Source organism: Gymnoscopelus microlampas (assembly GCF_963454915.1).
Source record: "Gymnoscopelus microlampas genome assembly, chromosome: 15".
Classification (NCBI taxonomy): Eukaryota; Metazoa; Chordata; class Actinopteri; order Myctophiformes; family Myctophidae; genus Gymnoscopelus; species Gymnoscopelus microlampas.
The window spans coordinates 7,521,942-7,548,022 of record NC_139952.1 but is presented as its reverse complement, the minus strand read 5'-3'; the positions used below and the strand labels follow the sequence as shown (position 1 = coordinate 7,548,022).

At 42.9% G+C, this 26,081-nt stretch overlaps 1 protein-coding gene across 1 annotated transcript in view; it reads right to left on the bottom strand.

Moving 5' to 3' along the window:
* Positions 1-26,081, bottom strand: part of arid1ab (AT-rich interactive domain 1Ab) — a 132,339-nt gene that overhangs the window by 3,454 nt on the left and 102,804 nt on the right. The window contains exons 13-25 of the mRNA XM_084080263.1: positions 21,185-21,317; positions 20,066-20,244; positions 17,812-17,962; positions 16,232-16,354; positions 13,014-13,110; positions 10,781-11,126; positions 9,548-9,840; positions 8,079-8,325; positions 6,792-6,922; positions 4,742-5,017; positions 3,277-3,504; positions 1,543-1,764; positions 266-816 (exon numbers count right to left, since the gene is read on the bottom strand). Of these exons, the coding sequence (XP_083936389.1) occupies positions 266-816; positions 1,543-1,764; positions 3,277-3,504; positions 4,742-5,017; positions 6,792-6,922; positions 8,079-8,325; positions 9,548-9,840; positions 10,781-11,126; positions 13,014-13,110; positions 16,232-16,354; positions 17,812-17,962; positions 20,066-20,244; positions 21,185-21,317 (2,977 nt within the window). The remainder of the gene's footprint in view (positions 1-265; positions 817-1,542; positions 1,765-3,276; positions 3,505-4,741; positions 5,018-6,791; positions 6,923-8,078; positions 8,326-9,547; positions 9,841-10,780; positions 11,127-13,013; positions 13,111-16,231; positions 16,355-17,811; positions 17,963-20,065; positions 20,245-21,184; positions 21,318-26,081) is intronic.

The following is a 26,081-nucleotide window of genomic DNA, read 5'->3' as shown; positions in this document are numbered from 1 at the left end:
AGTCTCCATGGGGTGACTAATCGATGGAAAAAAAGTCTTTTTGGGAGTGAACTATCCCTTTAAACTTCAGACTAATCCATTTACCAATTATTTTGTATAAAAGAAATTCACATCCAGTGTGAAGAACAAAGTGTGAAGTAAACATAAAAGTGCAAAAACTGCTTAGCCTAGCACCGCTTAAAAACAAAACAAAGCAAAAAAAACGCTTCTCGATTATTCCAAAAAAGAGCATAATGGCAAATTGGCCCTCCCTAACAACACACACCTGTGGTGCAGCAGAACCAGGCGGCCCAGCAGCAGCAGCAGCCCGGGGTGCTTGGACATCTCCTGGTCGTTGCCCGGCACGAAGGAGAGGCTCCGCACGATGTTGGACACGCAGACGCAGCGGCGCGCCAGCGAGTCCTGCCAGTCCGTCAGCACGCTGAGCGGCGTCTCGTCCTTGCTGTGCGGCTCGTCCTCCAGGATCTTGACGTGGCGGCGCCGCCGGCCGCCGCTGCTGGGGTCGATGCCGAACAGGTGGAACTTGCCGGCGGCGCTCCCCTGCCTCTGCTCGTCGGGGCCGCCGCGCACCGCCTCCTCCGTCACCGAGCCGGGGCGCGCCGACAGGACGTCGTCGATGGTGGCGACCACCACCGGCGTGGCCAATAGGGTGGAGAGAGCGGGCGCTTTGTCGGAGGATGACGACGACGACTTTGGCGTTTCCGAATTAGAAGACGATGACGACGACGACTGTTGTTGTTGTTGCCGGGGCTCGTCTCTCGTTGCCTTGCCTCCTCCTCCTCCTCGCTCTGGGTTTTCCGTCGTCGCCTCGGAGGCCTGTTGCGATCGTGACATTTTTGTTGGTTAGTTGTCATGTGAATACTTGGGTTTGATGATTTAAAAGGAGTAGTTCACCCGAAAAAGGACTTATTTTCTATCAATTACACACCCCATGAAGCCTTGAATTCATAGAGATTTTTTGGTTTTTGACGCATTCCTGAGACAATAATTTGATGACCGGGTGCATTTCCTGTAGGAGACTCAAAGAGTGTACGTTGTGTCTCCTACCGGATACATTAGCATCTTTCTGCTGGTAATCAAATTATTGGCTTAGGAATGCTAAGGAACCCCATATATTCAAGGCTTCGTGGGGTGTGCAATTGATAGAAAATAAGCCATTTTCTGGGTAAACTACTCCTTTAATTGTGTGTTTGGCATTGAAGACAAACAGAATTTAAATTTCTATTTATTTCAAACAGAACAGGGCAGAAATAAAACACAAAGAAATGACTGACAATGTCCGGTACCAATAATCAAAATAAATAATGTACTTATGGCCAAAACAGGTCAAATTTGAATAACGTTATACTTCCAAAAACATTCAAAAATAGTGGAGCAACGCGTTGTGAGTTTGTAGAACGGCTACTTCCATCATTTTTGAACGGATTACTTAATAAAGATGAATGAAAAACGGATCATGCAAAAAAAATAACCGCGACGATGTCAAATAATTGCAATCGGTCGATCATGTAATAATAACAAACATTTCAAACAAAGCCTTACCGTCTCGCGTGCGTTCGAGGCGTTCTTGCGGCTCTCGCCGGCCGCCGGCGGCGTTCGTTTCCGGGCCTTGAGGAGGTGTTTGCGGCTCTCGAAGTGGGTCTGGATGTGTTCCGTGGTGTCGCCGCCGCCGATGCTCCAGTGGATCAGACCGCTGTCGAAGCTCTGCCTCTGGCCCAGTTTGGACGAGTGGCTGCCCAGGAACGGGTTCTTCTTCCGCACCACCTGGGATTTGAACGAGATTTGAATCGATTAGAAGTTACGTTTAACCATTCAATCCGGGAACGCATCTGTGTGTACCCACTTTAACCATCATCTGTGTGTATCCACTTTAACCATCATCTGTGTGTATCCACTTTAACCATCATTTGTGTGTACCCACTTTAACTCATTCCCTGCCTAGAACGACTAAAACGACTTCTGTCCATAAGCCATGCCTGCCAAGAACGACTAAAACGACCTTTAAAAAATATATATATATATATATATATATATATATATATATATATTTCTTTTTTTTTTTTTTTTTTTTTGACCCAAAGACCAAGGAGATATGATTTTTCGAAGATATAGACTCCCATCCACTTCCTTGTTAACTTAAAACTTAAAAATGCTGTATCTCGGCTCCTGAGTACTTTTTTTTTTTCAACGAAAAATATTGGCAGTGTTCAAACGCGGCCAGAAATAATTCTGGCAGTGAATGAGTTAACCATCATTTGAAAATAGCAGATCTACAAACTCATAGCGTGAGATCCGTGAGCGTGTAGATCTGCCATTGTAAAAAGATCTTTGAATACATATATTGTTTGAAACAACATTTTTAACTCAAATCTTTGAGTCCCTGGAACAATATATTTTCAGATGGAGGGGGTCCGCGACCAAATACATATCCTTTTGGGGGTCCTTGACATGAAAAAGGTTTTGAGCACCACGGATTTTTTCAGAAAACTAGTTTTTTGTCGACAGTTGTAGAATCCCCAGAAGCAAAGATTTAAGTTACAAATGTTCGCTTTAAAAACTATATATTCAAAATGTGCACAAATGTTCACGATTTTAGAAAAATAGCAGATCTACAAGCTCATAGCGCGGCACTCGGTGCCGCACTATGAGCTTGTAGATCTGCTATTTAAATAGCCAAAGAAATCTTAAAAAGAAACGTGGCATACATGCTTCTCACTGACAGAAAGCGGATAGAAAAACAATAGTCAGATGTTGAGTTTAGTGTGTCTAAGGACCACCAACGGAAGTGAGTCAATTCCATTGTGGTCCTTGGACACACAAAACATGACAAACAACGAGCATCAGGTACATTCAATTACATAAAACACTAAAAACGGTTCAGAGCATAAATTAAAAAAATATTTAAACAAGGAACTGTTACTGCGCTATTCTGCAACATTTTGTAAAGCTGTGATTTGACAATTTTTCCTTAACCTATTAAGACCTGGAACGCATCTGTGTCACTTTAGATTTCTTTGGCTATTCATAATAGCAGATCCAATAGCAGATCTACAAGCAGATCCAATAGCAGATCTACAAGCTCATAGCGCGGCACCGAGTGCCGCGCTATGAGCTTGTAGATCTGCTATTTTTTTTAAATCTCGAAAAAATGTTTTTTTTTTAATTTTTTTCAAAAAACTGTTAGGATTTAGAAAACATTTTTAAGAATCGCCTCAGGCCTTAATGGGTTAAGTAGATGATCACCGCTAAAGTGCTCTTTATATGGTATTTCTTTACCTTGATGGGGAGCTTATCAAACTTGCTGGCCTGTTTGGGTTTTTCAACAGGGGGGACGGCGGTTGCGGCGGCGGCCTCCTGGGTCGAACCCGAGGAGGCGGGCTCCTTGAGGGAGGCCGAGGAGGCGGGCTCTCCTTTCCTCTCCTCCTCCTCCTCCTTGGATGGAGGAGGAACCGACTTGGCCTTGTCCGCAGCCTCCTCTTCCTCATCCTCCTCTTCCTGCTTCACCTGGATAGATAGTAATAAAAAAAACATTACACACTACAAATTACACATGAACGACATTATACGACGAGTATAGACCTGAGAAACTGTATCCAGCCCTGTCCAAAAAAAACTACGTATTTGTATTTTATTGTGGGATCGCTTTAGCGATCATTGTGGGATCGCTTTAGCGATCACACTAATGTTATCTTCACTAGTTATTCCGCCCGTTTTTGGATTGGTAAAGCTTCATGTGACATCACAATATGTAATATAAATACAGAATGAATCAGGAACAGTACTTTCTAGTGTGATACTATCAACATTCTTAGCGATAACATTAACACTAATGTTATCTTCACTAGTTATTATTATTCCGCCCGTTTTCGGATTGGTCAAGCTTCACGTGACATCACAATATGTCATATAAATAGGTGGGATTCTTAGCGATCCCACACCGTTTCTTCAGGAACAGTACTTTCCAGTATTTTGTATAATATCAATGGATCAACGTAAAACTTTTAAAATTGAGTAAATCAATATTAGCAGAATTAACCACTTAAAGGAGTAGTTCACCCAGAACATTTCTGGCGGAGGATATATGCTAATGTATCCGGTAGGAGACTCTTTTGTGTCTCCTACCAGAGAGGCCGCCGGTCATCAAATTATTGGCTCAGGAATGGGACAAAAACTAAAAAATCTCCATGAATTCAATGCTTCATGGGGTGTGTAACTGATAGAAAATAAGTCATTTTTTGGGGTGAACTACACCTTTAAGGCACATATTATACTTTGCTCTCCAAAAACAGCAAAAGTAGCAAATCTACAAGCTCATAGCTGAGCTTGTAGATCAGTCATTTTCCCATTCTGTATCACTCATTCATTGTAATCGAGGGAAACGTTTGAACTAATCGGTTCACAGTATCATTACAGTACCCTGCACTCAGTGTTGCCAGATTATGTGAGAGAAACAAGCAACCAGGCCTAGGAAAACCAGCCCAAAAGAAGCGACTATGGGCCGCAAGCGCACTTTAACACATACATCAGCTAATTGAAAATAGCAGATCTACAAGCTCACAACGCGTCGCATCGCGACGCGTTGTGAGCTTGTAGATCGGCTATTTTCAAATAAAATCTTGCGGGGGAAATCATAATAAGCAGATCTGGCAACCCTTCCTGCCTGCACTATTGCAGACGTGAACACACGCAATCACAGCGTCATTGCGTCATCCCCACACTACACGGAAACACATTAACACACCTGGACTAGCATCGAGGACGACGACGATAGCGGCGGAGGAGGCGGCGGCGGATTCGATTTGGCTTCGTCTTCGTCCTCCTCCTCCTCTTCGTCCGTGTCGGGGTCGTCCAGCAGGTCGGGGGGCATGGGGAAGTCGTCGTCCACGTCCTCGGCCGCGTTGGGGTCGATGAGGGTCCGCTGGCCGGGGTCGCCCACCTCGTACTCCTTCAGGATGCCGAAGATCTCGATCAGACACCGCCGGAAGTACTCCACCACCAGCTCCAGGAAGCCAGGCAGCTTTTGGACGTTAAAACACAAAGCACGATGTTAACACGTGGGGCGTCTGCACGGTTCAACATGTGTTGTTCCAGGGACCCCCAGAAGCAAAGATTTGAGTCAAAAATGTTCCCTTTAAAAAAATATATATATATATACATGGATTTGAAAGGGTTAAAAACATTTTTTTTTTATATCTGCCATTATATTTTATGTTATTTTAACCCATTAAAACATTGAGTGCCAAACGCGTATATCTACGCGAACCTATTTAAAGCCGCCACGTGCCAGTCGCGTAGATATACGCGAAGTGGTGTTTTGTTTTTTTTAGCGGTGCCAACCGCTCTACACTTGACTTTGTCCGTATGTCCGTCCGTCCGTCCGTCCGTCCGTCCGTATGAGCACGGGATGAGCACGGCAAAGCAGCAACACATACAAACACACGCACACACACACACACGGACTTGGAGATTGCCTATGCCATCTCTCCTCTCATTGGCCACACGTGCCACTGCTTATCAAAGAGGGGTCCAGGGACCCCCAGCGTATGTTATGTCCGTCCGCCCGTATGAGCACGGGATGAGCACGGGATTTTAAACAGCTATAACTCCAGTTTGCAGCATGCCACCAAGTCCAAATTTGGTATGTGGACTTGGACCACCAATAGGGACGAGCTTGAATTGCTGAAGCCCCGCCCCCTCTGTCTTCCCATTGGCTGGCCTTTAAACAGCCATAACTCAAGTTCGCAGCATGCTACAGAGTACAAATTTTGTACATGGACTAAAACCACCAATAGGAACGAACTGTAATTACTTAAGCCCCGCCCCCTCTATCTGCCCATTGGCTGGGCTTTAAACAGCCATTATTCCAGTTTGCAGCATGCTACCAAGTACAAATTTGGTAAGTGGACTCAGACCACCAATAGGGACGAACTGAAATGAGTTAAGCCCCGCCCCAAAGGCGCCGCTTCCTTCACACGGGGTGTGATTTTTTTTTTTAATCTCGGATTTCTGTTGTTTTCTGAGTGTTTTTCACAAAACAAGCCACATTCAAACGGCCCCCGTGCGTGTAATGAGCCGATCTCCGTGAGGACGGCGGTGACGGGAGAATATTCCATGATTTTTCAAAAGGTACAGTGGAATCGCCATTTTCGCTGGGCAAGGGTGACCGGAGACAATGTTTCAACTCTGGCAGTCAATTAACCCTTTAAGGCCGGGAAGGGAACGCATGTGTCATTTTAAGATTTCTTTGGCCATTCAAAAATATCAGATCTACAAGCTCATAGCGCGGCACCGAGTGCCGCGCTATAAATCGTGAAAATGTGTGCTAATCTTTATTTTGAATATATATATATATATATATACTTTTTTAAAGCGAAAGTTTTTAACTCAAATCTTTGCTTCTGGGGATTTCACAAATGTCTTCCGAGTACTTTTTTCCTAAAAAAAATGTTTTTTTTTTTTTTTACTTATGTTGCTAATTGCTATACTATCAATGGTTTTCAAACTTTTTTCATGTCAAGGACCCCCAAAATAATATGTATTTGACCGCGGACCCCCTCCCATCTAAAAATATTCTGTTCCAGGGACCCCCAGGAGAAAAGATTTGAGTTAAAAATGTATATGAAAGATTTGCAAAAATGTTCATGATTTTTCTAAAAAAATAGCAGATCTACAAGCTCATAGCTTGTAGATAGCTATTGCCATTTTTATACAGCCAAAGAAATCTTAAAATGACACAGATGCGTTCCCTGTCTTAAAGGGTTAATTAAGAAGCCATAAATGCAAAGCCATACCTGGCAGAGGTTGAAGGTGGAGATGCTGGAGTCATCGTACAGCAGAATATTAATGGTGTCCAGGGCCCAGGTGCTCTCCGCCAGCAGACCTGACTTTAGAGACATCATGACTCTCCAGGCCTCCGGCGTGCCTGTGTGAACGCGGAAGAACAGAAGAATGAATGGATGAATGAGGGGGGGGGGGCAATGGTGTAAAGTAACTAAGTACATTTACTCGAGTACTGTACTTCAGTACAATTTCGAGGTATTTTTTACTTGACTTGAGTATTTCCAATTTTCAATATTGTACTTTTACTCCACTGCAATTATTTGAACACTTTAGTTACTCGTTACTTTGCAGATATAAATGATTACATTATAAAACATACATTAACCACTTTAGCCCTATTTTATACCTATAGGCTATTTTCAAACATTTTAGTACTTTCACTTTTGGTACTTTAAGTACATTTTGATACCAATACTTTTGTACTTTTACTCAAGTACATTTTGAATTCCGGACTTTTACTTGTAACAGTACTTCTTACATTGCAGTATTGACACTTATACTTAAAAGGTAGGGTAAGTGATATTTTTTGGTTAAAACAAAAAGTATTTTGTTAAAAGGTTAAAGCACTATATTCTGATAATAATCATTGCTATGGAGTGTTTGTTCAGTATCAGGAGTCTCCCTGTCTCTCCAGCTCTTTAATAAACAGAAAATACATTTTTCGGTAGGTGTCAAAATCTCAGCCAATCAGGAGAAAGTACCCATTTTTAAGCTTAATTTGTATAGTGTTCCAGTTCCAATTTTTCCTGCTCATTTCTTAGTGTCATCACTTCCAATTTCACTTGTTTAATCTGTATCCTGATTTAGTTCTCTGTCCTGGTTGGATAAAACTGGATATGAAACTGAAACAAAAATGCATTTTCTGTTTAATAAAGAGGTTTCCTTTTACTGAACAAACACTCTATAGCAATGAGTACTATCAGAATATAGAGCTATTTAACAATTATTTTAACCAACGCAAATCACTTACCCTACCTTTAAGTAAAACATTTGAGTACTTTTCCCCTCCACTGAATATTTTCCTCTGAGCTGTAGTGGATTAGACGTAAATATAATTGAAAAATCACACCCTGTGTGAAGAGAGTGGTGCCTTTGAATTAGTGTAACTGGTTGCATCCTTGTGTTGCAATCAGCTGCAGCTGTTGAGGCCGTGCTCAAACGGACAGACGGACACACACAGTCAAGTGTAGGAGTGGCTGGCACCACTCAAAAATGTAAATAAAGGACTTTTCCATTACCGATATCTTTCATGGTGAGCCTCCGGCGGGGCTTGAGGTGGGGCTGCGACGCCTCCACCGAGCCGGGGGGGAAGCTGACGTCCCGCCGGATGAGGGGCGGCTGGACGGGGGCGTGGCCTATGTGGGAGGCGGGCACGGGCGGCCCCGCCTTCTGCATCTTGATGCCCGACGGGTGCATGTAGGGCGACGACTTGCTGGGAGACGTCCTGCTCTCCATGGGCCGCGGCATGGGCGCCGGGCTCGATACCTGCAAGGGGTTTGGAATTTTGTCGTTCATTTTTATTCATATATTCTTTGAGTTTGTGCTTTCAATTTGAACGTTTTATTTTTGTTTTTAGCCACTTAAACACTCTAAGCTTAGTAAATTGGAACCTAGGTGGCTCGGTGCTTGGACCGCTTTTTTTCTGTCCGCACCAAATCTCTTTGCCAAAAATAGCCGATCTACAAGCTTGATTCAAAGTCTACTATTGTAAAACATAGCATTAGAAATGTAGTCACAGTTAAAGGAGTAGTTCACCCAAAAAATTACTTATTTATTTTCTATCAATCACACACCCCATGAAGCATTGAATTCATGGAGATTGTTTCGTTTTTGTCACATTCATGAGCCAATCATTTCCTGACCAGCTGCGTTTCCGGTAGGAGACTCAAAGAGACTCTTTTGAGTCTCCTACCGGATACATTAGCATCTTTCCACCGGTCATCAAATGATTAGCTTAGGAATGCGACAAAAAAATTCATGAATTCAAGGCTTCACAGGCTGCGTAATTGATATAAAATAAGTCATTTTTGGGGGGAACTACTCCTTTAAAACTGGCACGCAGAGAAAAAAGAAAAAAGGAAGATAGATTTCATATCCACTCAAAACACTAGGCTTATGTTTGATATATAGATAAAGACTAAGGTCATTTTCTCTATGATTGTTGGTTTTGTAAACAATACAGTTTCAGTTGGGCATCTTTTTATTGTAAAGCTTTGTTTTAGTTTTGAATTTCCTTTAACCCATTGAGACCTGAAGCCGATTCTACACGTCTCCTAAATCCCAACAGTTTTCTGAAAAACGTATGTTTCTATATCAGTGGTGCTCAATCTTTTTCATGTCAAGGACCCCCAAAATGATATGTATTTGGCCGCGGACCCCCATAAAAATATGTTGTTCCAGGGACCCCCCAGAAGCAAAGATTTGAGTTAAAAATGTTCCCTTTAAAAATATATATATTGAAAGATTTGCACACATTTTCACGATTTTTCAAAAATAGCAGATCTACAAGCTCATAGCGCGGCACTCGGTGCCGCGCTATGAGCTTGTAGATCTGCTATTTTTGAATAGCCCAAAGTGTAAAATAATGCTTTTTAGCTCAAATCTAAAAATGACACAGTTCCAGGTCTCAATGGGTTAAAAAATACAATTCAAGTCTATTATTTGTTATTTTCTCAGATTCATAGTGAACTACAACAACCTGGTTTACCTGTGGAATGTGGTTCTGTGCGTTCTGGTAGTTGGAAGGCAGCGGCCGGGACATGGGCGGGCCCGAGGCTCCCGGAACGTAGGGGGGCTGCCGCTGGTTGACGTGGCCCGGCCACGGACCGCCCTCGCTCATGCGCTGGTCCGACGGCATCATCTCCTCGGAGCGGTTCATGCCGTGGTAGCCGCCGGGGGGGCCCTGGCCCGGCCCGGGGGGGCCCTGGCGGCCGGGGTAGTTGGGGTAGCCCCCCATCTCGTTGCGGCTCTGCCACATGGGGCCCTGCGGCCCGTCGGGACCTGAAGGTGAAAAAACAAGGACATTTTTACTTGTCGATTCATTGTCGTGTAAATAATTACGTTTTTTTTCGATTTAATTTATGTTTTGGGTTTTGAACGTTAAAACATAGAAATAAAAATTGAGTTTAACTTTTACGCTTTCTAAACAAAAATTGCACAGGGCAGATACAGTATGACAATTAACTTAAAGGGATAGTTCACCCCCAAAATGACTTTTTTTCTCGATTAGTCACCCCATAGAGACTTGAATTCATGGATATTATGTTTTTGTCGCATTCCTAAGCCAATAATGTGATGACCGGCAGCGGTTCCGGTAGGAGACACAAAGAGTCTCCTCTGTGTCTCCTACCGGAACCGCTGCCTACAAATTATTGGTCAACAAATTATTGGCTTAGGAATTCGCCAAAAACTAAAAAATGAATCGAAGTCTCCATAGACCATATTCACACGGCGGCCATATTGCCATTAAGTCAATGAAATGCCACCCCAGTTGCCATCCCAGTTGCCACAGCAACGCAATGTTAAATTCCAAAATGGCCGCCATGTGAATATGGACTATTGGGTGACTAATCAATAGAAAAAAATATTTTGGGTGAACTATCCCTTTAAGCAAAGCAATAACTGCAATTATCTCAAATAATTTGCGATCAATGTGATATTTGTGACCAGGGTTGCCAGATCTGCTTATTAGAATTTCCCCGCAAGATTTTATTTGAAAATAGCCGATCTACAAGCTCACAACGTGTCGCATCGCGACGCGTTGTAAGCTTGTAGATCTGCTATTTTCAAATAGCTGATGTACATGTTAAAGTGCTCATGTGGCCCCATAGTGGCTTCTTTTGGGCTGGTTTTCCTAGACCGGGTTGCTTGTTTCTCTCACAGTATCTGGCAACACTGTTTTGTGACAGGGCCTCGTGTGACATTTGTGACAGGGCCTTACCTGAAGCCATGGGACTAGACATCATCTGGGGGTTCATGGGGGACCCCTGGGGGTTGGGTCCCGCAGAGGACCCCGGGGGTCCCCGCTCCCGGCCAAAGGGGAATCCGGGGAACTGGTTCTGTGGGCCGCCCGGCGGCGGACCCCCCCGGCGGTCCACTCCTCCTCCGGGTCCGGGGTAGGCGTTGTACTGGTTGTACATGTCCTGCTGGGGACCCTGGGGACCCCCGGAGGACTGGGGGCCCCCCGGCTGCTGCTGCTGCTGGCCGCTGTAGGGGACGTTGTACATGTCCCCCTCGTGGCGCTTGGCGGGGGGTCCGTAGCCTCCGTCTGCGGGTCTCTTGTAGTTCTGTCGGGGACACATAAACACTCAAGTGTTATTCATCAACTATCATTGCTTAACCCTCTCAATTCGGGAACTAGGGAGGCAAATGATCGATTAATTCATTAATTGATAGTTTTTGCAGTTTTTTAGGACCAAAAGGAACATTCTTAAATGAGTGCAGAAACTGTAACATTAACGAGCGTCAACGAGCGTCAGCTGGACACAGACACACACCTCCCCGTCTGCAGGGCTCTATGGAGACTGTTTCATTTCTCTCCAAAAGCCCTTGAATATGATGGAATATGATTAACCCTTTAACTGCCAGAGATTATTTCTGAAAATTTCTAGCCAGTGCCAGAGATTTTTCATTGAAAAACAAAAAAGTACTTAGGAGCAGAGATGAATATTTTTTAAGTTTTAAGTTAAAAAGGAAGTGGATAGACCCCTATATCTTCGATAAATCATATATCCTTGGTCTTTGGGTCAAATTGGACCCAAAAAAAAAAAAAAAAAAACTTTTATTTTGAATTTTTTTTCACTTCACGCAGATCTACGCGATTGGCACGTGGCGGCTTTAAATAGGTTCACGTAGATCTACGTGATTGGCATGCAATGGGTTAAAGGCGGGGCACCGTGATCCCCCCCCCCCTAAAACATAATCATCAGGTATTATGGTTATACTAGGAGGAAGATTTTTTTCAAAAAGTGTACAGAAATTGTTAAAATTATGTTTTTATGTGGACACGCCTCCAGTTCATTAAGTATACCTGGTTCTCACCTTAGCACCTCCTCCACCACCTTTGCACCACCCACCTGTCCTAGTCCCTCCTCCTCCTCATGCCCACACCTGTTGTGTTATGATAATGAGGGGGAGGGTATGTTTTTACTATGTCACTAAAGCGCTGTTTCTCTATTGGCTCGTTTGACCCTCAAGGTTTCAGCCTCCAGGAAGAAACTCCAAATAGTCAGAGAAGACATAAAACACCATACAAAAGTTCTATCAACCTCATAGACACATGAAAAACAGAAAAAGTGCAAAACCATGGCACCACCTCTTTAAGGATTACTGTGATTATGGTAAACTCACATTTGATATCACACACCATACCTGTAACTTACACTAGCCAAAAAAAAAGAAAAGAAAAAAAAAATGTTTTTCAACATTTATTTTTTCAATTAATTGAACGTTTTATTTATGTATATAACCACTTTTAGCTGCACTATGTAACTTGAACTATGAACCCGGTTTCCTGTGCAAGTTCCTGCTTGCTCAGGGGATAAATTGAATATTCACCCTCGGGTCAAAATTCATGTCAGATCCTGTGTCTAGGTGAGACATGACCTTTGACACGATCTAAATGTCTCAATAGAAGAGCAGGGAGACAAAATACAACCACTACAATTGTATAAGGTTATATTGCATTAACATACCCTACCATACAGATTGGACAAAATGTCCATGTTATTCATAAAAAAAAAGTTACATAGTGCTGCTCTAACCCTACTCAAAAAACGGCCAATAATAGTAATTGGAAAATAGACAATTTCCGATGACGACATGCCCAAAAATAGGGAAATCGGGTCGCAAGTGGTTTAAAATAAATCGCCTGCATAATTGCCGCAAAAAGAACGGCCTGGCACATCGATCTGGCTCTAATCATCATTACATAATCAACCATAATGATACGGAGAGAGGGGCTCAAAGCCAGACTAATGACGCAGCAATCAACAAGATATCCAACGTTTTTTTGGGGGGGGAATTTGGAATGCCATTTAGAAAGCAGTGAAACGTGTCCAAATCAAGAGAGGAGGCTGCGGGGCTGTTTGCTGCTCGTGGGAAGAGGAGAACACACAGCACCAGCACAGCAAGAACACAACAAGCGTACAAAATGTTCTCTCTCTCTCTCTCACCGCTTGTTGCTGGGGGTACATTCCTGGCTGCTGGTTGGGGTAGGGTCCACCAGGGGGAGCTCCTTGGCCAGGATACTGATTGCCATAGGAGTCATGCCTGTCGAAACAACGGAAACAAGAAAGCAAACGGCGGTCGATACATTTCTCCTTGTTAAGTTGTTGAACGTTTAAAATAAAGACTGGTATCTTAGTTGTTGTTGTTTTTTTGACAATATACACCCCTCTGGTTGTCAATGTGAGGTCCCCGGGGACCACAGGGGGTCCAAATGTGAACTCTTAACCCGTTACAACCGGGAACGCATCTGTGCAACCACTTAAAGTTTAAGTGGTTGCAATGGTTTAAGTCCTAAACCATTGTTTTATACTTTGGCTAGTCAAAAATAGCAGATATACAAGCTCATAGCGCGGCACCGAGTGCCGCGCTATGAGCTTGTAGATCTGCTATTTTTGAAAAATCGTGAAAATGTGTGTAAAGCTTTTAAACTCAAATCATTGCTTCTGAGGGTCCCTGGAACAAAACATGAAAAGTTTGAGAACCACTGCTGTGGGCTAATGCATATTCAACTGGGTGAGAATCACTCCACTACGCTGTTCTCTCTGCAATCTATTTTGCGATTACTTACCTTGGTTTCTCTTTAGAGCCCATTCTCACTTATTCCGATCTCGCGCTAAAGTAATGTTCCTCTGGACGAGAGTGTCCGCTAGACACCTAACACTGTACACGGTCTGTTCTGGTGTACAGTAACGCCTAATATACTGGCTGTAGCGCTGACCGAGTATAGCATCACACTGATGTCAGCGTCCTGTTTCACGCCCTTATATGGAGACCATGTAATGTCCATATACTGAGATCTCTGTATATGTCTGTCTGTGTCCCTTTAATGCACATATCATATGGAGATATCATTCTATCCGTTTGTCTGTCACCCTTTTATACCCATATATGGAGATATCTATCTATCTATCTGTCTGTCCATTTGAACACTCTCAGAGTTACACACCCGTAAGAGGCCATTTCGAACCCCCTCTTGGAACCATGAGCACCCTGACTCTGTTTGAACAGAATGGAACAGAGCCTTCATTAGTATCATTGGTAACACCTGTGAATTTCTTCACAATATGGCTGCTGTGCATAGAGCCTATTCTAAGATGACCCAATGTTATTCTCCATAGCGAAATTACTTTACGAACCAGGGCATGAACGAGTGACGTCAGGACTTCTGTACTCTATTGATTAAAGCTAACATCTTACAGTGTTAAGGCTAATAATCCCTTGTATGCCCATATATGGAGATTCCCCACACGACGTCATATTACTGATGCCATAGGCTGGCCTTCCAAGTACCAGAGCCATATAAGGAGAGTTGGGTCACGTCCGTTCAGCCCTGAACCGGAGGTTTACGGAATGCACTGGAGTCTAGGAGGAGCGTTTGTCACTATTTCGGGTTTACGTGAACCGGTGTGACCGCTGCTGTTTCTGCCCCCTCATTGACGCAACTCTCCCAAGTACTATCCGTTTCTCCATATATTCCCATATATGGAGATATCTGTATCTGTCTGTCGTGTCCCTTTTATACCCACACGTGGAGATCCACATACTGCATGACGTCACAGTACTCACGTCATAGGCTGCCCTCCAAGCACTATCTGTGACAGTGTCCCTTTTTATACCCATATATGGACATCCCTGATGTCAGCATATGATGTCATAGTGCTGATATCATAGGCTGGCCTCCATGTACTATTATGATATTAAACCATTCAACCCGGAACGCGCATCTACTGTCATTTTGGATTTATTTGGCTATTTTTGGAAAAAAATCATGAAAATATTTTTATTCAAATCCTTGCCTCTGGGGGATTCCTCGAACAGAATATTTTGAGATATTTTCGGTGGCCAAATACATATCATTTTGCGGGTCCTTGACATGAAAAAAGTTTGAGAACCACTGATATTATAGCAACATACGTTTTTTAACTGTTAGGATTTAGAAGACATTTGTAGAATCCCCCAGAAGCAAGCCCCCTATGAGCTTGTATATCTGCTATTTTTGAATAGCCAAAGAAATCTAAAATGACAGAGACGCGTTCCCGTATAGAGCACCGAAGTCTGACGTAATTTACACATCCTAGGTTTGTCTACCTGGTTCGTGGTTTCCCACCCGCATTCTGAATCCCATAGACGTGTTTAACTCTTTCATTGCCACACTTATTTCAGACTGTGTCGTCCCAGTGCCACGAAAAATGTGCAATTTTCCTGTTTCTTTTTTAACATTGAAGTGAATGGAGCAGCAATTTTTTTGGATAGCATTATCTCCTAGTTCCTTTGAGATAAACAAAAAAAAACGAGACAAAAAAAAAAAGAAAATTATTTAAAAAAAATTTTTTTTTTTGGAAAACAGAATTATTATTTTTTCGTCATTTCCGTCCGTGGCCATGATAGCCATAGTAGCATCGGACGGGAATTCCCGTTTTTGGCAATAAAATAGTTAATATCGCGTCAAATAAGAACTGTGTTCCAAAAATAAACAAATGACCCTGGCGGTTTGACTCTTATGGATATGAAGCATCAACTGACGGTGATAAAACGCTAATGTTACTTCCGCCGAATTAGTTACATTTTCGCCAGAAACAGACTGTATCAAATATAAGTGACTGACTATCATAAACGATACAGAACCTCCTCCCTGACAATATCGCCGAGACAGTTTGTTTAGTTTTGGACCACAATTCTTATATGAGACGATAGGCTCTATGCACAGCAGCCATATTGTGAAGAAATTCACAGGTGTTACCAACGATACTAATGAAGGCTCTGTTCCATTTAGTGTAGCACAGTGGTTCTCAGACTTTTTAATTTCCACGACCACCATAACTCTCAGAGTTACACACCCGTAAGAGGCCATTTGGAACCCCCCCATGGAACCATGAGCACCCTGACTCTGTTTGAACAGAATGGAACAGAGCCTTCATTAGTATCATTGGTAACACCTGTGAATTTCTTCACAATATGGCTGCTGTGCATAGAGCCTATTCTAAGATGACCCAATGTTATTCTCCATAGCGAAATGACTTTACGAACCAGGGGATGAACGAGTGACGTCAGGACTTCTGTACTCTATTGATTAAAGCTAACATCTTACAGTGTTAAGGCTAATGAACAGACGGAGACGGAATGTGTTTCACAGTGCGACGTCAAATAAACGGCGGTTTCTGACCGTTGCTGCTGAGGCGGGCGGCCCGGCGAGTACATCCCCGACTCGGCCCCAGCGGGCAGGAGGTTGGCCTGGGGAGCCCCGGGCCCCATGCTGCCTTCAGGCCCCATGCCAGGCTCCGCTCTGCTGGGGATGACAACACACACCACCGCTTTTATTAACTAGAACCGCTTAAAACCCGGTGGTGGAATGTAACTAAGTACATGTTCTCAAGTACTGTACTTCCAAGTACAATTTTGAGGTATTTGTACTTGAGTATTTTCAATGCTTTTACCCCGCTACATCTCAGAGGCAAATACTTTTACTTCACTACAATTATTTGAAAACTTGAGTTACTAGTTACTTTGTAGATTTGGATTATTATGACAAAACATACACCAACCACTTCAGCCCTATATACATTTCGGCCATTTGAAAATAGCCGATCTACAAGCTCACGATGCGTCGCGATGCGACGCATTGTGAGCTTGTAGATCTGCTATTTTCAAAACAATTTTATGCATTTGAAAACGTGAAATGGGACATCCTGCATAATGGGTACTTTTACAGTACTTTTTGGTACCTTAAGTACATTTTGACTCCAATACTATTGTACTTTTACTCAAGTACATTTTGAATTCCAGACTTTTAATTGTAACAGTATTTCTATATATATTGCAGTATTGGTCTTTTACTTAAGTCAAAAAACGTAGTACTTTTCCCACCACTGCTTAAACCTGTCATTCCAAACCTCATGAATTTCAAGGAAACCCTCAAGTTTGTGATTTTACAGTGTACATTGGGAAAGGTTTGAATAATGAATCTCAGTCTTTATGTAACTCTGAGAGTGTACAAATGGAACCAAATGGACCCGTAACCGGACCCCACGTTGCCAAACAGTGACCTAAAACCCCTCTTTACTTCCCTTTAAAGGGCTTTCAAGTCATCCCGGGTTGTTTACGCTAGGCTGCCATGGCTACTCAATATGTAAGATATCATGGACCCGGGACTCCATATTTGGGCATGGATGACTCACCCAAATATGCATCCCCCAAGGAGTCTACGCACGGTCCCTCCTGTTTTCTCTCTACACCAAATCTCTCCTGCTATTGTGAAGCTACTCGTTTACCCTGTATCTGTACTTTTAACTGCTGTGCTGCTTCTGGCAACTGAATGTCCTCCGCGGGATCAACGAAAGGTCCATCTATCTATCGAGATCAGCTATTTTCGCCAAATGATCGCTCCAGAATAAGGACAAATACATGTCTAAAAACACGTTTTCTAAATCCTAAAAGCATGTTGCTATATCAGTGGTGCTCCAAACTTTTTCCTTGTCAAGGACCCCCAAAATGATATGTATTTGGCTGCGGACCCCCATCTCAAAATATGTTGTTCCAGGGACCCCCAGAAGCAAATATTGGAATTACAAATGTTCGATTCAAATACAGCATATTCAAAGATTTTCACGAATATTCACGATTTTTTGAAGAGCCAAAGTATAAAATAATGGTTAAAGTGGTTACACACAGATGCGTTCCCGGTCTTAATGGTATCAAAAGGTAATCATTGCACACGTTTTTTTAACATTGGGGGGGACATTATACCTGCGGTCGTACCCGGGTCCGTAGGGGTACTGCGGTCTCTGACCCAGCTGCATGGTGGCCATGGGGCCCGGCGGGCCTCTGTTGTACTGCTCCCCCATCCCACTGTTGGGACCGGGGCCCGGACCACCCGGAGACATGAACTGCTCGCCAGCTTTAAAAAAAAAAAAAAAAAAAACAGGGGAAAAAAAGGACAATATTAGCATTTGTCAATCTCTTAATTTGGCATCGTCTAGCAGACATGGCAACCCGTTATTATATCGTCTCTGTCCGGTCGGAAACCTCATATGACCGAAAAACGTTACTTTTCCGGGTTCAAATTCAAAAGCATCAAAAGTAGCAGATCTACAAGCTCGAAACGCGTCGCTTCGCGCCGCGTTTCGAGCTTGTAGATCTGCTGCTTTTCATGCTTTTGTGTGACGCTGTTAGCATGATGAAACACAACAAGATTTAGAATATGGAGATAAGAGGTTTCTGCCCGACAGCAACGATAGAACGGTTTGATTTACGCATTCAAAACACGTACACGCCACTCGGCTGCACGCTGGCAGTTTACAATAAAAAGATAACTGAATTACAGTGCAGAATACATGCTTAAAACGTGCTTGTGCGCGCACGCACACACACACACACACACACACACACACACACACACACACACACACACACACAGGCAGCTACACACAAACAGCACATCAAAGTGTGCTATGATTAATGTACATACTTTGATATTGTTCTTTACCTTCTTCCTATTACTGTTGCTATTCTTACATTATATATATTTCTTTGTTATTGTTGTTATTGCTGCTACAATGCCAAGGAACCAAAACCAAATAACCCATAACCCAATAATCTTGTGGACTTGCACAATAAGACGTAACAAACATACGACGGTAGAAAGCATGTAAAGTGTCCATTGAGTAATCTAAATAGGAGGGTACGTGTTATTCTAGCACAGAGTCGTTCTTCCACCTTGTCCTTGTTCCTTCTCGTTGCTCTGATCAAATTCAGCCTGACATGTCCCGTCCTTATAGCTCTGAGCTTTTCAAGGTGCTCTGGCTGCGTGGAAGCAGCACCCACCAGGATAGCCACTGGTTCCGTAAAGGTGACTCTCCACCAAACAGATTACTTCAGACTACAAGAGACTACGACAGACTGGCAGTCTGTTGGGCTAAAGTTGGCATTTAGTTCAGCACAAACTGAGTTTCGGCCAACGTTAATGAGGACTCATTTTTACAGGCAGTGTTGCCATATTTTGAGAGAGAAATAAGCAACCAGGGTCTAGGAATACAAGCCCAAAAGAAGCAACTGAGGCCACATGAGCACTTAAAAACCTATGCATTGGCAATTTGAAAATAACAGATCTACAAGCTTGGCTATTTTCAAAAACTCTTGCAATAAAATGTGGAATATTTGGAATATTCCACAAATGCACAAAACATTTTCATGAACATATTTGAGAACCACTGGTTTAAATAATAATCAAAACATTTGGAAACAAGCCCAAATAAGCAACTACACTTTAGAAACAAGCCCAAAAAAACACAACCCGCAACTACCTTTTTTTTACAAGCAACTTTACAGAAAAAGAAGCCCAAAGTCGCTTATAATAAGCCGACATGGCAACACTGATTGCGGGGGCTAGGGAAGGGGCGACAACCGTTTCTCTACTCGTGCTTTGATTCACTTCACCACCCCACGGCTATCCACGGCTCTACCGGTCGGGACACGACCGAACCTGCTCGGTCGCTGATCGTCAGGAGCAGAGTTATAAAGGAACTAAGTATATTTACTCAAGTACTGTACTGTATTTTTACTTTACTTGAGGTTTTCCAATTTTCAATACTTTTACTTCTACTCCACTACATCTCAGAGGCAAATATTGTACTTTTACTCCACTACAATTATTTGAAAACTTTAGTTACTAGTTACTTTGCAGATATAAATGATTATTATAAGACATACATTAACCACTTCAGCCCTATTTTATACCTAGGCTATTTGAAAATAGACGATCTACAAGCTCACAACGCGTCGCGACATTTCAATACTTTTACTTTTGGTACTTCAAGTATATTTTGATGCCAATACTTTTGTACTTTTACTCAAGTAACATTTTGAACACAGGCCTTTTACTTGTAACAGAGTATTTTTTTATGTTATATGGTATTGCTACTTTTACTTAAGTAAAATGTCCGAGTACTTCTTCCACCACTGGTCAGGAGACGCTTTCCAACGCCTTCGCAGTTTGGCTCACCTTTCCTCATGCCACCGAAGGGGTCTTTGCTGGGCTCGTAGGGCCCCATGCGGCCCATCATGTCGGGACCGCCCATGCCGGGCTGGAAGCCCCCCTGGGAGTTGGGCGTCATGGCGTTCCTCCGGGAGAATGCGGGGTCTCCGCCGTCAGCGAAGGGGTCCTGCAGATTCACACTACTCCTAGACCCCCCCCAACACAAGACATGAGTTTACATTGTAACAGTCAATCAACACTTGACCTGTAACAGGTTCCATTTACAGTAACCATGTTGATCTTTCTTATTTTACTTGTCTAGTGCTGTATGTTGAAATTGTATAAATGTTATTATTGATTTTTGTTTCGTTTCTGGTACCCCACCAAAAGACAAGGCACTCAGTTTACACACATTTGTAAAGTCATTTGTAAAGTAATGTGGCGGCTACTGAAAAAAATGCTGTTGGGTGTATATAAAAATAAGTTTTACTCTTATGTTCCTGTAGACAAGATGTAACAATAAAGCACAACCTTGAAATTCCCTCAAAGAACCACAATGGAAATAAGCTCTCAAGCTTTTTTTGCATTATATCCTTTTGACAGATGCTGTATGTACAAATACAGTATATGGTCATGGCAATGCTCATTTTTTTCATGCTCAATAGGCTCTATGCACAGCAGCCATATTGGAAAGAAATTGGGCTTCTTCCTAACTCCCTTCACAGGTGTTACCAATGATACTAATTAAGGCTCTGTTCCATTTCGTGTAGCACAGTGGTTCTCAAACGTTTCAAATTTCAAGGACCCCCATAACTCTGAGAGTGTACAAATGGAACCAAATGGACCCGTTCCATTTGTGCACTCTCAAGAGTTACACAACTGTAAGGTGCAATTTGGAACCCTCTCAAGGAACCATGAGGGTCCCTGGACCACATTTTGTGAGACCCACTGGTGAAGAAGAGTAGCACTCTGACTCTGTTGGACCAGAATGGAACAGAGCCTTAATTAGTATAATTAGTAAGACCTGAGAAGGAAGTAAGGAAGAGGCCCAATTTCTTTCCAGTATGGCTGCTGTGCTGTGCATAGAGCCTATTGAGCATGTTGGGAGGGGGGGGGGGGTACTTCCAGAAGGTCTGTGGGTCATACCTGACGCCGGGCATGGGGGGCATCTGGCCGTGAGGCGTGGTGGCCGGGGTGGGGGGCTTCAGGTCTCCCCCCTCGGCCATGGAGCTACTGGTGGACTGAGGAGTCTGGGGGCCTTGGAGAGACCCCGAACCCGCTGGAAGACACAACACACACACACACACACACATTTTAAAAATGTATTCACGTCCACATAAAAGGAGAGCACACAAGGACACAGATATTAAAAGGTACAGTTGAGGTTACGTTCACAAAATCATGTTATATGTCTTCATGATACAATAAGCATGTCACTCAGTACTCTATGGTCTATCTAAGTAACAGCGGCTACCACACACACACACACACACACACACACAGGCTAAATTTAGAAACCATGCACGGGAGAATAAAAAGGAATTGGACGAAAAAAGAAATCCAAAGAATTCCACACCGCATATTGTCTGTCAGGCAGAAACCTTGTATCTCCAACATTTGATGTTTTTGTTGTGTGTAAATGAACGCCCTACTAGAGTGACACGTAAAAGCAGCAAAAGAATTGCCGATTTACAAGCTCCCAAAGCTTGTAGATCTGCTGTTTTTTGAAACATTTTGAAAGTGAAGGCGGTCAAGTGTGTCTACGGGTTTTTTATAAATATCGAACCGATGAAAAGCATTAAGAAGAGCGTGTGACTAAAACAATAACTACGTTGGAAAAGAACATGTTTTTTTGAACCCATTAAGACCTGAAACGCATCTGTGTCACTTTAGATTTCTTTGGCTATTCAAAAATAGCAGATCTACAAGCTCATAGCGCGGCACCGAGTGCCGCGCTATGAGCTTGTAGATCTGCTATTTTTGAAAACTTGTGAAAAAATATTTTTTACATTATTTTCAAAAAAACGTTAGGATTTAGAATTTGTTTTGAATCGGCCTCAGGTCTTAATGGGTTAATATACAAGGTTTCCACCCGACAGACAGCCAAGGGAAAAAAAAAACGCAACACGCGGTGTTTTCCCACACTCCAGGGGAGCGCATGGAAAGGGGGAAAAAAAAAACGTCGAGTTCACACAGAGGCGAGATAGCCTTGGAGTAGGATAGGCCCTGAACACCGCTGGGGGCTCTGTGGCGTCGGCCAGAAACCTCGCATCACCATCAACTATCTAAGAGTTTTTAGTAAATCAACGCCCTACTTCAACCACGCAAGAGCACCGCACAAAAGTAGTGAAAATAGACGATCGACAAGCTTGTAGATCGCCTATTTTCACTCTTTTTTTAATGTTAATTTTTTTTTTTTTAAAGGAACGGTTTTGGACATACAAGCTTTCCACCCGACTGTCTCTTGGAATGAACCCACGCTGCTTTTTTGGCAATCCTAAAAAAAAAACATTAAGACATTCCGGCGCGCTGAGCGCAGTTTTTGTGTGTGTGTGTGTGTGTGTGTGTGTGTGTGTGTGTGTGTGTGTGTGTGTGTGTGTGTGTGTGTGTGTGTGTGTGTGTGTGTGTCTGGCTCAGCTATTCAGCAGCACAGCCAGCCAGCCAGCGTGGAATCCTTCAGCTCAACGCACAGCATGCCAAACTGACACCCCTCCACCCTCACCCCACCCCACCCCCTCTTACCCCACACCACCACCACCCTCCACCCGTACCCCCACCCACCCACCCACCACCGCCAGCCCTAAGTCACTGAGAAAACAATGATCTAAACATCCTGGGCTGTGACAAGATTACAGAGAGAGAGAGAGAGAGAGAGAGAGATCAAGACAAATAGGACAGGAAGAGAGAGAGAGGGGCAGAAATAGAGAGAGGGAGAGAGAGAGAAAGGGAGAGAGAGAGAGAGAAAGAGAAAGAGAAAGAGAAAGAGAGAAAGAGAAAGAGAAAGAGAAGAGAGAGAGAGAGAGAGAGAGAGAGAGAGAGAGAGAGAGAGAGAGAGAGAGAGAGAGAGAGAGAGAGAGAGAGAGAGAGAGAGAGAGAGAGAGAGAGAGAGAGATATGTGTATCTGATGTCTTGTTTGGGTGGTGTCTTTGTGTGCAGTGGTGGAAAAAAATACTAAAATGTTTTACCTAAGTAATAGTACCAATACTGCAATGCAAAGTAAAAGTCCAGAATTCAAGTACATAAGTATTGGCATCAAAATGTACTTAAAGTACCACAAGTAAAAGTACTCGTTATGCAGAAGCTCTCATTTCACAAGTTTAAGTTTAAATGTAAAAAAAAAATCCTTTGAAAATAGCAGATCTACAAGCTCACAACACGTTGTGAGCTTGTAGATCGGCTATTTTCAAATTGCCAAAGTTTAAATAGGGCTGAAGTAGTTTTGTAATAATAATCAAAACCTACTAAGTAACTAGTAACTAAAGTTCAATTTCAAATAATTGTAGTGGAGTAAAAGTAAAATATTTGCCTCTGAGATGTAGTGCAGTAGAAGTAAAAGTATTGCAAATTAGAAATACTCCAGTAAAGTAAAAGTACCTCAACATTTTACTTAAAGGGATATTTCACTTTCAAAAAAACTTTTGGTCATTTTATGGTCTACTCAGGCTTTAGTGAGCCCTCCAGACTGTTTTTAAGTTGCTTTATTCAGTATTTAGATATTTGATATTCATTTTACCAGCCACGCCCCCTTCCTATACAAACCCATTATAACTTAAAACTACATTTTTAACCTGTTTAACCATCAAAAATACCCGTCCTTGGTTCTGGTGACTCATCCTGCCCTCCTAATGTGTGAGGGGGCCGTGTTTTTTTTATTACTTTTTTCATTGATTTTTAATATTTTTTTTGGGAAAATGAAAAAATTAAATACAAAAAATATATATTAAAAATAAATGAAAAAAGTAATAAAAAAAACACGGCCCCCTCACGCATTAGGAGGGCAGGGTGAGTCACCAGAACCAAGGACGGGTGTTTTTGATGGTTAAACAGGTTAAAAATGTAGTTTTAAGTTATAATGGGTTTGTATAGGAAGGGGGCGTGGCTGGTAAAATGAATATCAAATATCTAAATACTGAATAAAGCAACTTAAAAACGGCCTGGAGGGCTCACTAAAGCCTGAGTAGACCATAAAATGACCAAAAGTTTTTTTGAAAGTGAAATATCCCTTTAAGTACAGTACTTGAGTACATGTACTTCGTTACTTTCCACCACTGGGTGTGTGTGTGTGTGTGTGTGTGTGTGTGTGTGCGTGTGCGTCTCATCCTTTAACCTGGGACTCAGGAGGTTGTCACTACTATTAGCACGTTAGCAACGCCACCGGTTGCCACGGCGACGCGACACAGCAGCAGGTTCACATGACTCACCAGTTCCATTCATTAAAAAACTGGCACACACACACGCTGCCGGGGGGTCACCGGGAGGTCACACTTATTCACATCTTCTCACATCACCCGCTCGCGGCTCTCTCGCACACACACACACACACACACACACACACACACACACACACACACACACACACACACACACACACACACACACACACACACACACACACACCATCAGGCTGCCCCCCATCCTGCTCCCTTTGGGCAGGGATTTCCCTCAAATACAGATGAAGAGAGAGAGAGGGGGGGGGGTGGAGCGTGTGACTTGCGCGCACACACACACACACACACACACACACACACACACACACACACACACACAGAGGCCTCTCTTCCTGCACATCCATCATTTCCTGGCTCTAATCTCCAGGGAGCGTTGCCGTATGTTTGTAGCCCAGGGCCACACATCACACACCAGCAGCCACATCCAACCATCCACCCACCCATCCTCACACACACACACACACACACACACGCACACACACACACACACACAACGACCAACATCCACCCATCAGTGTTCATTTCGTTGACTAAAACCATGAAGAAAAATGTTCGTGGACTAACTTCTTTTCCATGACGAACACTAAATAAAAACAAAAGCTATGACGACTAAAACTATGTCTAAATATTAGGGGTGTGTCGATGTATCGTCCCGCGATATATCGCGATACGTTTTCGTGACGATATGTATCGTTTTGGCGCTTTTCTTTTTGCACTAATAATAATGCAAAAACAGAAGTATTTGTTGGCATTTGCTTCCCCCACCCCCCCCTATATTTTCATAAGCTCCCCCCCCCCCCCCCAATATATTTTCATAATACAAAAGTGCCATATATCGTACCGATATCGTGAGCCCAATATCGTGTATCGTATCGTGAAATTAGTCGGCACACCCCTACTAAATATATTGACAATTTCCTCAACAAATAAAATCTAGACTAAAATGTTAGTGAGGGACTAGTGGAGAAGAGATCCAGTAGAACAAGTCATTTTAGGCTTAGTTGCGCTTGGGTGTTGCGCTCCGGAAATAGCCGACTTACAAGCTCACAACTAGGGATGCCAGAAACTGATAAAAACTCAATATCGAATATGCTACTGCCCTGGCGACGATTCGTCTGACTATTCGACCCCTCAGCCAGGCTTGGTTTTTACGACGTAAGCCAAGCCTTCCTGAGATGACACCATCACCCGCCCAGCCTACCCCCCCCCTCCTGCCCGATTTCGTCGACAACAACTGTGACGAAAAATGTTCGTCAACTACCCTTTTTCACTGACGAAAACTAAATAAAAACTAAGCTACGATGACAACAACTAAGACTAAGTACAAACAAAAAACTAAAATAAAAACTATACTAACATGTTAGTGAGGGACTAGTTGTGAGCTTGTAGATCTGCTATTTTCAGCACGCAACCAAGCCATTACGACACCATCAAGGCACAAGACACATTTTAGTCGACTAAATCAACTGTAGATTTAACCGACTATAATCCTATGATATTTAGTCAACTAAAACTAGAAAAAAAAAAAAAAAAAAAACGTTTCAGATGACTAAAATATGACTAAAACTAAACGACATTTTATTCAAAAGACTAGG